The sequence below is a fragment of the Melopsittacus undulatus genome, chromosome 12 (assembly GCF_012275295.1).
Source record: "Melopsittacus undulatus isolate bMelUnd1 chromosome 12, bMelUnd1.mat.Z, whole genome shotgun sequence".
NCBI lineage: Eukaryota > Metazoa > Chordata > Aves > Psittaciformes > Psittaculidae > Melopsittacus > Melopsittacus undulatus.
The window spans coordinates 22544011-22556357 of NC_047538.1; the positions used below are offsets into that span (position 1 = coordinate 22544011).

General features: G+C 36.5%; 1 protein-coding gene across 1 annotated transcript in view; it reads right to left on the reverse strand.

Annotated features, from left to right (window-relative positions):
- Window positions 1–614: 614 nt before the first annotated feature.
- SLC15A4 (solute carrier family 15 member 4) overlaps window positions 615–12347 on the reverse strand; it is a 29488-nt gene continuing 17755 nt past the window's right edge. Inside the window, exons 6-8 of the mRNA XM_005145115.3 lie at window positions 9946–10101; window positions 5329–5487; window positions 615–1991 (exon numbers count right to left, since the gene is read on the reverse strand). Coding sequence (XP_005145172.2) covers window positions 1843–1991; window positions 5329–5487; window positions 9946–10101 — 464 coding nt within the window. The 3' untranslated portion in view covers window positions 615–1842. The remainder of the gene's footprint in view (window positions 1992–5328; window positions 5488–9945; window positions 10102–12347) is intronic.

Genomic DNA, 12347 nt, shown 5'->3' on the forward strand with positions numbered 1-12347 from the left:
TTTTAACACCAGAAGCAATATTACTCCTGGAGGTTCTTTCCTTCTAAGGCAGGGATGCTTTTAAAAGCAAGATCTTCACACAACTAGTAAAATAACTGCATGGACACAACCCAGTTCCCTCCTGTGATTATATATGCCTTAGAAGTGAATTAAATAAACGGGTTCATCCCTGTATCATAAGTGCCTGACTGAAGAAGCATACATAGAAAGAAATGATTTGATCCCTGTATGTTCCTTATGCAGCTTACACAATCTTAACATTTTTAGCTGGTTATAAATGGAATATTCCAGAAATATAGCAGATGGAGCTCTTAAAGTTAGAAAAGGAAATCAGCTTTTCCTCATATGAGGTACTACTTACTTCTTTTTATATAGTATAATTTAAAACTGGAATAACTGGAAAAAAAAATGCAATAGCTAAATAGCATCTACCCTGATTTACCTTGGTAAAGACAGGACAGCTTGCATTCAGCTAAGTTATCTGACAAAAGTAACAGGATGCTAGTATAGACTTAAAAATCTAATAGCATTCCATTATATATTTAGGAAATAAAGGCTAAAGAAGTAAACAATCTTAATATAATTTTATCCACCTAGAAACAAAGGGTCAAAAGTCACAGCATAGAACTTCATTTTATTTTGTAAACTCATTAAAAAGATGTTCATGTACAAAACCAGGATATTTTAACAACGTAATTGCAGACAAAGGAAATGATAAAAATTCAACACGTTAATAAAAAGTTGAGTTTTTCTTTCTGCATAATTCCCTGCATCTTCCATACCATCTGCACACAATCTTAAGTACAATTGTTAGAATCATTAAAATTCAAGAGGCTGAACATAAAAACCATTTGCTCTGCTATAGGAATGTGTTGCTGAAAGATACAAACCCTGTAGCATGTTAGCTAGAAGTAAGACACAAGACTGAAGAACTGGGCTGAAAGGCTTCTACATTGTTACTGTGTATTCATCTTCTGAGAATTCGATCTCAGTTTTTTTCTGCAAATATTTATATATTCCTTAGGGAAATAACAGCATTAGATTGAATAGGGGTTTCTCACAAGATGTTTGTTTCCATATTATCCTAATACATCCACTGCAGATCCAGAAAATAAAAGTATTCTGAAATTTCAATCCAAACAAGTGTTTCATTGTGCACCAAAAGTCAGTCAGTTATATGACAAGCTACTGTGACATATAATTCAGGCTTCAGTATTGGATACTTTCAACTGCAAGTTTGGACTTAAATCCTTGAGACACTGCCAGTGAGAGGTCAATTATAAAACTTAATTTCTTTTTAATCTGAGCTAATCTGCAGTTTAATTCACCCCTGTTTCTCCTCCAAAAATGACTCTCAGGATTGGCAATTTTTTTTGTAACCACTACTTGAGGTTTATTAAAACACTTTCCTTCCTGTGTCCTCAATGTAGGCTTGAGACTGTTGAGTGCTTCTCTAGACACACTGTTCTTCACTAAGCGGAGTTTTTCGGTCAGGAACAATTCATATCATGAGTCCTTCTACTCAATTTCTATTGTACGTGTCCTGGCTTCCAGGAGTTTAGTACTCACGATTAACAAAGAGCAACTTGAATGCCTAGGCTAGAGTAAATACACTTCTGAGATCTGTATTTGTCCTCTGCCAGGACATAGTAGTAGTGCAAGAAACCAGCCCCACCAACATAAGGCACTTACTGACGTTACATGAGAGGGGGGCAAGGGAGAGAACTCTTGTAACATGCAAGTCTAGTAAGAGTCTCACTGGAGAAAACCTTGATATTGCAGATGTAGGGTGCACTGCCACTTCACTGTGAGCTTCTGTAATAGTCTGCTCTGTAACAGGTATCAGATCCTCCCGTTGGCAGCCACATCATTCATTTTTGATTTCTGATGATCGTATTTCACAGAAACAATAAGGAAAAGCAAGAGGGTTGCTCCTTGGATAGCAGCCAGCAAAAAAAAGTAATAGTTTAATTGGCAGCCATTAATATTACCTAGAAAGAAAAAGATTGATACAGATTATATGAATTGAAATGTCAGTCCCTTCGAGTTTAACTAGGGAAGACTTTTGGCAAAACCAAACCAAATCATATCGCCATCTGACAGCACAGTTTAATTCTTAATCATCCAGAGCAGAAGATGGAACTCCTGAAGAAGCCGTGCAAGCACAAGGATTACTTCTGTTTGTGCTTCAGTGCCTCAAGCCACACAATGTCCCTGAAGATGCTGATATGCTGTAAGACCTTTGTGCAAAGACTACACATGTACAACAGTGGGCATGCTTCATGCAAGCCGACAATTTTAAGGGCTAATAGGTTAATAATCTTCCTTTCTTCCCCCTCTGCTATGTTTTTAAGTCTGGTTTCTTATGCTGCAAACTTGCAATGCCTTGATTTCAGCTAACCCTGGGTGTGTATTTTCATATATGATTTACTTCATAATGGTAAGCAATAAAGATCACTTGTCAATTTTTGAGGAGATGCCCAATTTCAAATGCAGAAAAAAAGAAAATATCCCTGTGCTGTGGCCAAATGGACTAGAAAAAAAATGCTATAAATAAAGCTCTGGATCCAGGATGGAAGAAAAATTACACTGATAGAGGTTAGTAATGTAAAGCCTTTACCATTTTTTCTAGGTGCGCTTTTAAGGAGCCTGGAGAAAACAGTGCAGTGATAAGGCTTTAATGAAGGCAAAAAAGGAAGTCTCTTATGTTTTACAGCATAACTGAAACAGGTAAGTGTATGATTTTTTGTACTATGTATACTAGAGTCTCCTGCAGCACCCTCTTCACCCCTACTATATGGTCTTTCTGCATCTGGGGGCCTGTACCTCCCTTCTCTGCTAACTCAAAGATAAAATAAGAACAAAAAGATGCATGTTTTAAAGGGAAACAGGTTTGGCAACTCTGTAGATATAAAGAAAATAATTACTGAGATGTTGTCTAAGCCTTCTTTTAGGACAAAGTTTAGAATTCATGAATACATGGCTTTTTTCTTTGGTTCAATTCACCTTTGACACACTCTCAAAGTTGTTACAGTGATTTGTACCAGACTAAATAATGTTAAATGAAGAAAGCTCATTGCTAAAATATTATTCCTCTATTAAGCAATATGCACTAACTATTGCTGTACTTCCAAGAACAATGTATTGTGGCTCATTTCCAACATGCCACATAAGCCACAGCCAACTGGACCATTACAATTATCAAAAAGGTTAGAGTAAAAACAGTGAAGTATACATCGATCCTAATGAGCTGTTCATGCAGCATGCCTATAACTGTTAAGATTAAATTACTTTAATTACTGAAATTTAAGATCCAATTAAACGAACTTATAATAAAATGCAGTAAAATTAAACAGAGTCTTTCCTTGACATTTAAAATACAATATACATGTGAATCTCCATCTCAATAGCAGATGTGTTTAAAGAGTAGTAATTATCCTTTATGAGATGGGATATTAAGCCCATGCAATCTCGGTTTTTGTCAGAGAAATAACAGTCATTTCAATGGCAGCAACCAACACAGCAGTGCCAGCAGAGAGTGAACTTCCTCAGCAGAGGTGAGGCAGGCAGTTACCTCATACACTATCACAAGTTAGCATAAAAAGCAGAAACTTGGCGCATGTGACTATAGTTATACAGCATCTAATGTCTCCTGGGCTCAGCTGTAGCACTTACTCTTCTTCTTAGTAGCTGGTGCAGTGCTGTGCTTGAGAACAATGCTGATAACACACCCATGGTTTTAGTTGTTGCTAAGTAACGCTTATTCTGATCAAGGACCTTTTCAGTCTCATGCTCTGCCAGTGAGGATGGGCACAGGAAGTGGGGAGGAAGTAGAGACAGGACACCTGACCCACACTAGCCAAAGGGGTATTCCATGCCACAGCACATCATTCCCAGTGTGTAAACCGTGTGAATTTGATAACTTTCAATAATGTTCTACCAAATGAAAAATTAGTGAGTAACAGTTAAACCAGTAGCTACTATGGATACTACAGATCAAAATCACCCACTGAGTTCTTCAACCTTGAGCCAGATGAATATAGCTGCTGAGAGGGCTCGATTGTATGCTGAGTCTTTGCACTACTGAAAGGGAGAAATGTCCAGTTCTGACAGCTGTCCAAAGGACAATCCACTGCACTTACTCAAAACAGATGACCAGCAAGTCATGAAAGGTAACATCTTCCATTTCTAGCCAAATCTGGATATATTTACCACAACCTAAGTATCTTCTAGAGAAAACATTTTGTATTGTCTTCTCTTAGGCTGCTTCAGAAAACAAAGGCAAGAGGCTAAAAAAGCAACAACAAATACCACACTTATTAATTTGTATGAAATTCTCCTATTGAGCCCTTATTAACTGAATTATCTCTATACAGAATTGCAGAAAAAGATGCTCCTGTGATTTTGCAATTGACTGGGAATTTGGGAAAAAAAGTCTTTATTTGACAAATTTTTCTTTTGGTGAGGACACTTCCATAAATTTAAGGGTACTTGTCACCTTTTGCAGGTTTTGTTAAAGAGTAACTTACAAACAAAAGGTGGCAATTTGAGGCATATGTACTGCTCCAGACAACATTACTTAGTTTTTAAATCGGGTTTAAAAGGCAAATTCTCTCATACAAGATTTAAAGTAAGCTTAGGCTGCGCTTTTAAGCCCTGTATATACAATAGGTCTAGCATACATTTGAAGAACTTTTCACACTCCTTCTGTTGGAACTAATTAGCCCAATGAGGATGGGATTTTTCTGGAATTCCCAAGGTGCCACCTACTGGTGCCAATAATTATTTTTAACTGGCAATACAAAGCAGATTGGACTTCTTTAAGACTATAAATAGATAGCAGACAGAATGACTTCATGGTAATTTTGATGAAGTCTCTTGAAACTAGGAAGCTGAATAATCAAGTAAGAGAGATGGGTACATTTTACTCCCCATAACCACAGAAAGTAATTTCAGGGCTTTATACCAAATATATTCTTCTTTCACAAACAAATTAAGTATTTTTTTACTAAAATACAAAATTTTCTAAGTCATTTCTAGTGATGAAATGCAGTAACAGCTGAGCAGGTAACTGACAGGTCTTACCAACGCAAAATACCAATGCATCTTTCTCATGCTTTCATGAGAGCAATGTGGCATTTGGCATAGTCACAATTACTTAATGCTTATGTGTAAAATGAAATGTTTTCTTTAACAAACTGGTAAACAAATTTATTTTTTTTAACAAGAACTGTTCCAAGACTCAACAGTTCCACACACTTGATGCTTAACTGCTTGTGAAGGAAGCCTTCTACTTGATAGACTATGAACCCACTGAAAATAACTTACCAAAGTCTGTGTGATTACTCATCCAGCCAATTTCTTTAATAGACACTAGTGCCAACAAGCCAGAGCCAACAAATGATCCAATCCCCGAGAAGAAAAAAAACAGCCCCATGATGGCACTCTGCATAGATTTGGGAGCAGCTGAATATGCAAATTCTAGACCTGTATTAAAAGATAAAAAATGCTATTAGAAGATCTAAGAAACAACAGTGGCTTGTTCTAGTTTAGTGCCACAGAAACTGCAGCCGTATACTACCTGTGGTACGTTAAAGACCTAAAACCAACCTTGGATATCAGGAGACAGGGAACTGAGGTAGTGAATCCCTATCAATTTCCTGTAATTGTTTTACAAACCCTGTTAAAGGTCATCAATGTATCAACCTCTTAGACAACATTTAAGACATGCACTTTGATTTTATTAATATTAGATGTGTAAAATCAAAAAATCTTCTGAGGCAACATATTCTTTTTTTTTCTGTCCAAAATTATCCTCAAATTCATTACACTGACTCTAACCTGGCAAATTCCATGTTCCCCATTACACTTGTTTCTATACTGCCTATATGATGTGTGATATTTACAAAGCACGCGACATTCCCTGCTGAGAACAAAGTACTCAGGAACTGAAGGGTCACTCTGCATTGACCACAAGCATTTATTTCACACAGACTCAGTGTCTGTATCTCTGAATGTGCAGACAGAGAAATTAAATGGAGCTGGAAAAGCAGTAATTAGTTTTAATTTAATTTCCATCTAGAACTCTCCAAGCTCATTGCTTGCTACCCTATTCTTTTAAAGACTTGTAGATATGGGACTTCAATGTTAAATTGTCCTTATTCAAATTTCAACCGATAAAACGAAGAAAAACATACTAGTGACATCAATGTGAAAAATCTGTGCTACTGAGTTTGACTACCAACAGAACACACTGGGTTAGGCTCTGCCTTGCAATGACTAATGCCCATGATTAACTCTCCTTCTTAGAATAATACTCCTGTCAAAACTCAAATGGGATTATTCGCAAGAGACAATCATATACATTCTTTGCAGAGCCTTTTCTGACAGGTGAAATGCTTGTTTCAAAACAGTCTGCTTCATACTGAAAATTAATGCTACCTCATAATAATTTTTCTTGCCAAAGAGAGCATTATAGACCTGAAAATGGCACAAACCTTATGTCTTGCATAATAAAGGTGTGCTTTATTTACATCATTACTGGTACTTGACTTATACTACTCAAGACAGAGTTTAATAGAAATACACTAGCATTTCTTTCCAAGAAAAAAGGCTTGACATTTCAAGATAGTGCCTGTTATGAGGGAGAAACTTTGTTCTTCTAAAAGAACCAGAACTATGTCCTCACTTATCTGACATTCTGCACTGACACCTGACACATCTCTGATAACCAACACACTGCTTCTCTTTTCTTCTGCAAAACACGTTATCATGGGCCAACAGCAACCGGTCTGTGATTCTAGAAGGGAACTGAAACATTCTTCATGCAACTCAGTTGTGTGAGTTCCTGTAAATTCAAACCATAACAAGAGAATCGCTACAGAGATGGAGAGATATCTGCAAACAGAACATGGCAGAGGGCAAAATTACACTTATTTTGGGAACTGAAAACTCAAGGTTTTCTTTCTAGGCTTTGTCACTAATCTAACAATTCAGATTTTTTCAAGGCTAATCTCACTTAAATTGAAAACAAGTATACTGCTTTCCAGATACAGTAGCTTGGATTTCAACCTCTTGTTAAGGTACCATAGCTGCCACAAGTCTCCAAAGGATCAGTCATGTTTTGGTCATCAGGCTGTATAAGTTATCTCAAGCGTATCACATAAAAGGATCTGGCCCATTTCTTCTCCTATTTCACACATCTACTGGATGCAAGCATTACTGCTAGAAAAAGATCTTAAGACACAAAACAAAACCAAAATGGGTGTAACACTGTGCACTTTTTGCAACAAAATAAGGCATGTTTCTAAACCTGAATAATGTTTCCAGCAACCCTACTATTTAATCTGGCATAAGGAACATAAAATCTTTCTTTGTCTTCAGAGATATTTTTGCCTGCTGGCAGCCATTGATAACAATTTCATGCTACCTCAAACACACAGTTTTGCAATGAAACCCTCCAGTTGGTGTTGTCATGTGTGATTACAATTCCCAGTTAAATAAGGATCCTTTAAGAGGATTGACAGAATAATACAAAATATTAACGCAATGTGTGTCATCTTTTTAAAGAAGATACCTCAAGTGTAACTAATGTGGCTTAATACGAATATGCTTAGGCTTATTCACAATAAACATTTCCAAATTACTATAGTTTTGTTACCATTAACGCTTTGCTTATTTTAAAGCTGAATTTCATAGCACAATAGATACCTTTATCAACTCTTTAATATACTTTCCATTGAAGAATCTAAAGTGTGTAGCATCTTGGGTCATAATGTGCTTTAAAGATCATGAACTATCCCCTCTATCTTTAAAGATAAATGTATTTAAAGCTATCTCTTTATCTTTTAAAGATAATGAACTAATGATAGGTGTTTACTGAAACAAATTAATTCAATGACTTGTCTATACATCACTGGCAGGGGGTGAAGAGTGGTGGAAACCAGAGACCTTTATCAAATATCAGACTCTTACCTCAGACCTTCAGCCATTCGACACTTAACCCATTCATAGACAATACTGACTACTGCAGTACAAGAAGTGAAGAACTAGATTTCAGTTGGTGCAATCCAGTAAGACCTTATGTCCAAATCTTATGTTTACTATCATTAGACAGTTTATGTGAGGTGCTGGTTTCCAGGTACATGCTATGTGCAAGCAGAGAGCCAACTACATTCGCATTCACCTGGTAGGAGACATCAACCTACCGTTCACCAGAAAGGAAAGAGTATGCTAGTGATTCATTTGAATGCATATCACAAAACTACAAATACACACAAGGCAAAGCCATACCAAAAAACAATTCCTCCAACATACTAAATAACTAAGGTAGACTTTAATATGTGATAGATATGTATAACTGCTCCCATCACATGAAATCACAGGCCAGACAGCTGGTAGAAAAGCTTAGAACTTTTTGTTTCCTTAGATAGGAAAGGAAAACAAGCCCACATTTTTAATTGCTGAGCAATCCAACCACCTTGCTTTATTTCCTAACAACTGTGATGACAGTAGAACATGTGTAACCAGAAACCCATCAGAGTGAAGGTTCTCTGTTCCACTAAGAGGGGAACAAATGGGCCATGTGACAGCTGGGGCTACTGCCAGCAAGAGCTTACAGAATTAGAGAATCTCATTTTAACCCACTGTGCTTGCCCAGCGTGAGGAATGAAAGTAACCTCCTGCAAGGGAAATGAAACCTGTCCTAAGGACTCCAAGAAAAAGAGCTGTATGTAATGCCAGTTTGAAATGCTGATCTTCAAAGTTCAATACTCTCAAACAGTATTTCAACACATTAATAACTAACTATAGTTAAGCAAATACTAAATGGCTTTTAAATCAAGACTCTGGAAGAGTTCCAATATATTACATCAGGTAGCTCTGCAATTCTCTGTAAGTAGTATCAGAACAGCTACTTCTATGATCATGAAAGGTTTCTGTTACTGTGAACCAAGCATTGCTTCCATGCACTAAATACAGAAACACTGTGCTAAGAGATTCACAGTAGATTTTCACTTGTTTAACTATAGTAAACCAGTGTTAGGCATGCCACAGTGACAAGAGATATGTTGCCTGTGCCTTCCTCCTCTAAAGAGCCCTGCATGTATGTGAAACAGAGCAAAAAATAAGATTTTATAGTTCTCTTCACCCTCTCCTCCCACTTCCCTTTCGGTTTAAAAATCAATATGATCACACAGCTGTTCACTGCATCACACAGAACAGTATTAAGAAATGTAAGATTTCTTGCATTTGTTCAAGCAAGGGAGGATTTGAGCAGTGTTTCCGTTTGCCCAGTATCACACTGAAGTACTAAAGCAACTGCAGAAAAAAACTGATCTATAAATAAAGCAGATAAAACGGTATAAAAAATAGCTACTTCATTACTAATGTTCACCAAAAACCTTTAGACAGAAGTTATGTAACACTCAATAAGAGATGTAAAAAGTCAAGTAACATGAATTTAAGCTGGTGATAAAACCTTTCTAAAGATGGCTTATGTCTTCCTTTTCCTTCAGAAAGGTGTCCCACTTACTGATTGATTGTCTTTCTGAATGGTGAGCTCAGTTTTAAGCCAAAAAAATGACAAAGCACAAATTTTATTTGCAACAGAGGAAGATTCAGAGGAGACAATACTGCATTAAAACTAGTCTTTCAAATAAAATGTTGAGAGAGTTTATTGTTTTCTATTAGGGTTTGCAAATACCTTGTGCTACCTGGACGACACATGAATATTGTAAGCGTTGCTCTTGAAATTCAGCCTTGATAACATACTCTCATAAAAGCTAGTTTTCAAACTTGAAAAACAACTTGCATTGACAATATAATATTGTATTTGGGCACATTAGAGCTTATTTATAATGATTTGAGAAGGAAATATTTATTTTCTAAGAATCCATCATTTATGATAGATATGAAAGCAGCTTTAAACCACACAAAGCCTCTTACCTGCTATACTTGCAAATATTTCACTGAATCCAATCAGCACATACTGAGGAATCTGCCACCATATTGGCATATCTGCAGCATGGTATGTAACATTTCCAATTGTCTGATTAATTGTTTTAACCTTTACAATTTTCAGTCTGTTGCCTTCCAGAATTCCTACATGAAAGGGAGGGAAAAAAAGAATGACCTAAAGTACAAATATTGTTTCTTCATATTAAGAATTAAATGAGGATTCAGTCCTGCATTGCAATTACAAGTTATAAAATAGGAATATGTATTTTCTTATCTCCTAACATAAAGTATTTCAGACTATTTTTGCTATTGTTTTTCCAAAATATACAGTTCTTCTGCAACAGAATTAGTGATTATATTCATACTCAGTAGGGATAATTATACAAATACTTAACCCTTTTCCAGATGCATTAGCTGAGAGCTCTCTCATATGAGCTATGTTGGGTTTTTTAAAGACAATCTCATTTTCACAAACTACTACTCTGCAGTGTTGAACCATTGCTTCTGCCACCATTGTATTAATAATTTAGAAACCATTTTACTTACCTAAATAGCTACACTAGTTCTGTAGAACTACAGGAACCCTCTATGAATACGACCATGACATTTATATGACAGTTATCATCCCAAGTGATCCAAAAGCTCATTAAAGCTTGATTTACAAGCAGTTCTTTGCATAGAAAGTACTTCATGCAAATTGAAAAATAGGTACTATAAATGGTAAAATATAACCATTTTTATCTCACAACAGTTTAGAGTAGAAAGTGAGTATCAAATAATGCTGTAGGGGTTTTGTTGACGTTGCCCACATTAAGGGATCTGCCTCACTGTTACATAAAATGCACAGAAACTTCCTGCTTCACCCAAAAAGAACGTCTATAAAGGAACTTTCAGTATCCTTGGAAATAAGGTGGATTTATTCATTGCCAATTCAGAGGAGCAACACCGAGTCAATGACACTACTTCTTACAGAACCTGTTACACACACAGCCTCCTATTTAGTGCCTGTCATTTCTGGTCTCTTTTCAGTTATTGAGCCAAGATCTTACCTAATCCTGGGGCACAAAATATCACTCCTGTTACCAAAAAAACCCCAACAAACCATTGTAGGAGACTTAGATGACAGACACACTGCTTCATGGATATCATACCATGTACAAGTGATTACATCTGCTTCCTCCCTTCTAGCTTTTCTTTCCTAGGAGCAGCCAAAGGATGACACATATTTAGTGTGATGTTGGCTGAACCTATTGACAGCACTTTCATGAAATGAGCACAATCAATTTCTAACACACGACATAATATCTGTTATCTTGTTTATTCACAAATCTGTGACATACAAACTTTGAGGAGGGCAACCAGGTCACCATCTCTGCTAAGTGACAGTTTTTCAAGGGAAATTGCTAATACTTGCAAAAAGCACCTCATACACGAAGTTTCTTTATTAGCCCTGGTCATGGCAAGAGATCCAAGCTTGTAAGAAAGCATGAGGCAAGCTCCCTGAGTCCATAACTGATCAAGAAGTTCTAGAAATCGTATGCTTAAGGATGGCATTGTATTTCATCATTTTAGGGAGCTAGAGCCAGAGCTCTGAAACCACACTGAGGAAACACACATTAAAAAGGGACTTATAGTACTTTGAAAAAGATGGAAAGCTGCATTTTTATAACTCATGTTTGTTCATTCATAGCAGTTCAGAATAGATTCAACTTGAAATCTCACAACAGCTCTACAGTCTGATCTTCTGAAACACAAGAGTTGTACAGGGAAATCATGTTAGACTGACTCGAGTTTGTTTAAACATTACCTTGAGGCCCTTAAGGAGTGTTTTCTTAACAACAAGTGTTTTTCAGGTAAAGACTGTTCTTAACTTGATACCTCTTAGTGCCAGGCCACCACTTTTTCCTCTACTTTCCTCACTTTTTAGGTGACCACTTACCCATCTTAAGTATCTTTTCGTTCTTCAGCCACCTCAATGCCCTCTGAACTATGAGGAGCTAATTCAATTAAAGCTGTTTTTCTTTATGTTTTGGTTTCAATATAGCTGCCAAATGTTTTAGAGTGGAACTTAATTAAAATGTAAACAAAGCAATGCAGTCAGCTAAGAACTTGGATGTAATCCCATTCATATGCATTCAACACAAAAATCACTGCATCTCAAAATGATCCTTAATGTGTTTGATACTCTTCACAACATATGCAGATTTAGGAGGCATTTAGCCACATACGAGCATAACTACGCAATACCAAACTTTGCCATAAATTATCTTCAAAGTCGAGTACTTCAAAATCCAGAATCTATTGATTCTTTCTCACACTTTGATAGACAGACTTCAAGTTTAATCTTATGGTTTTAGTAGTTAAAGGGATTTTAAGGTCTTGCCGTAATT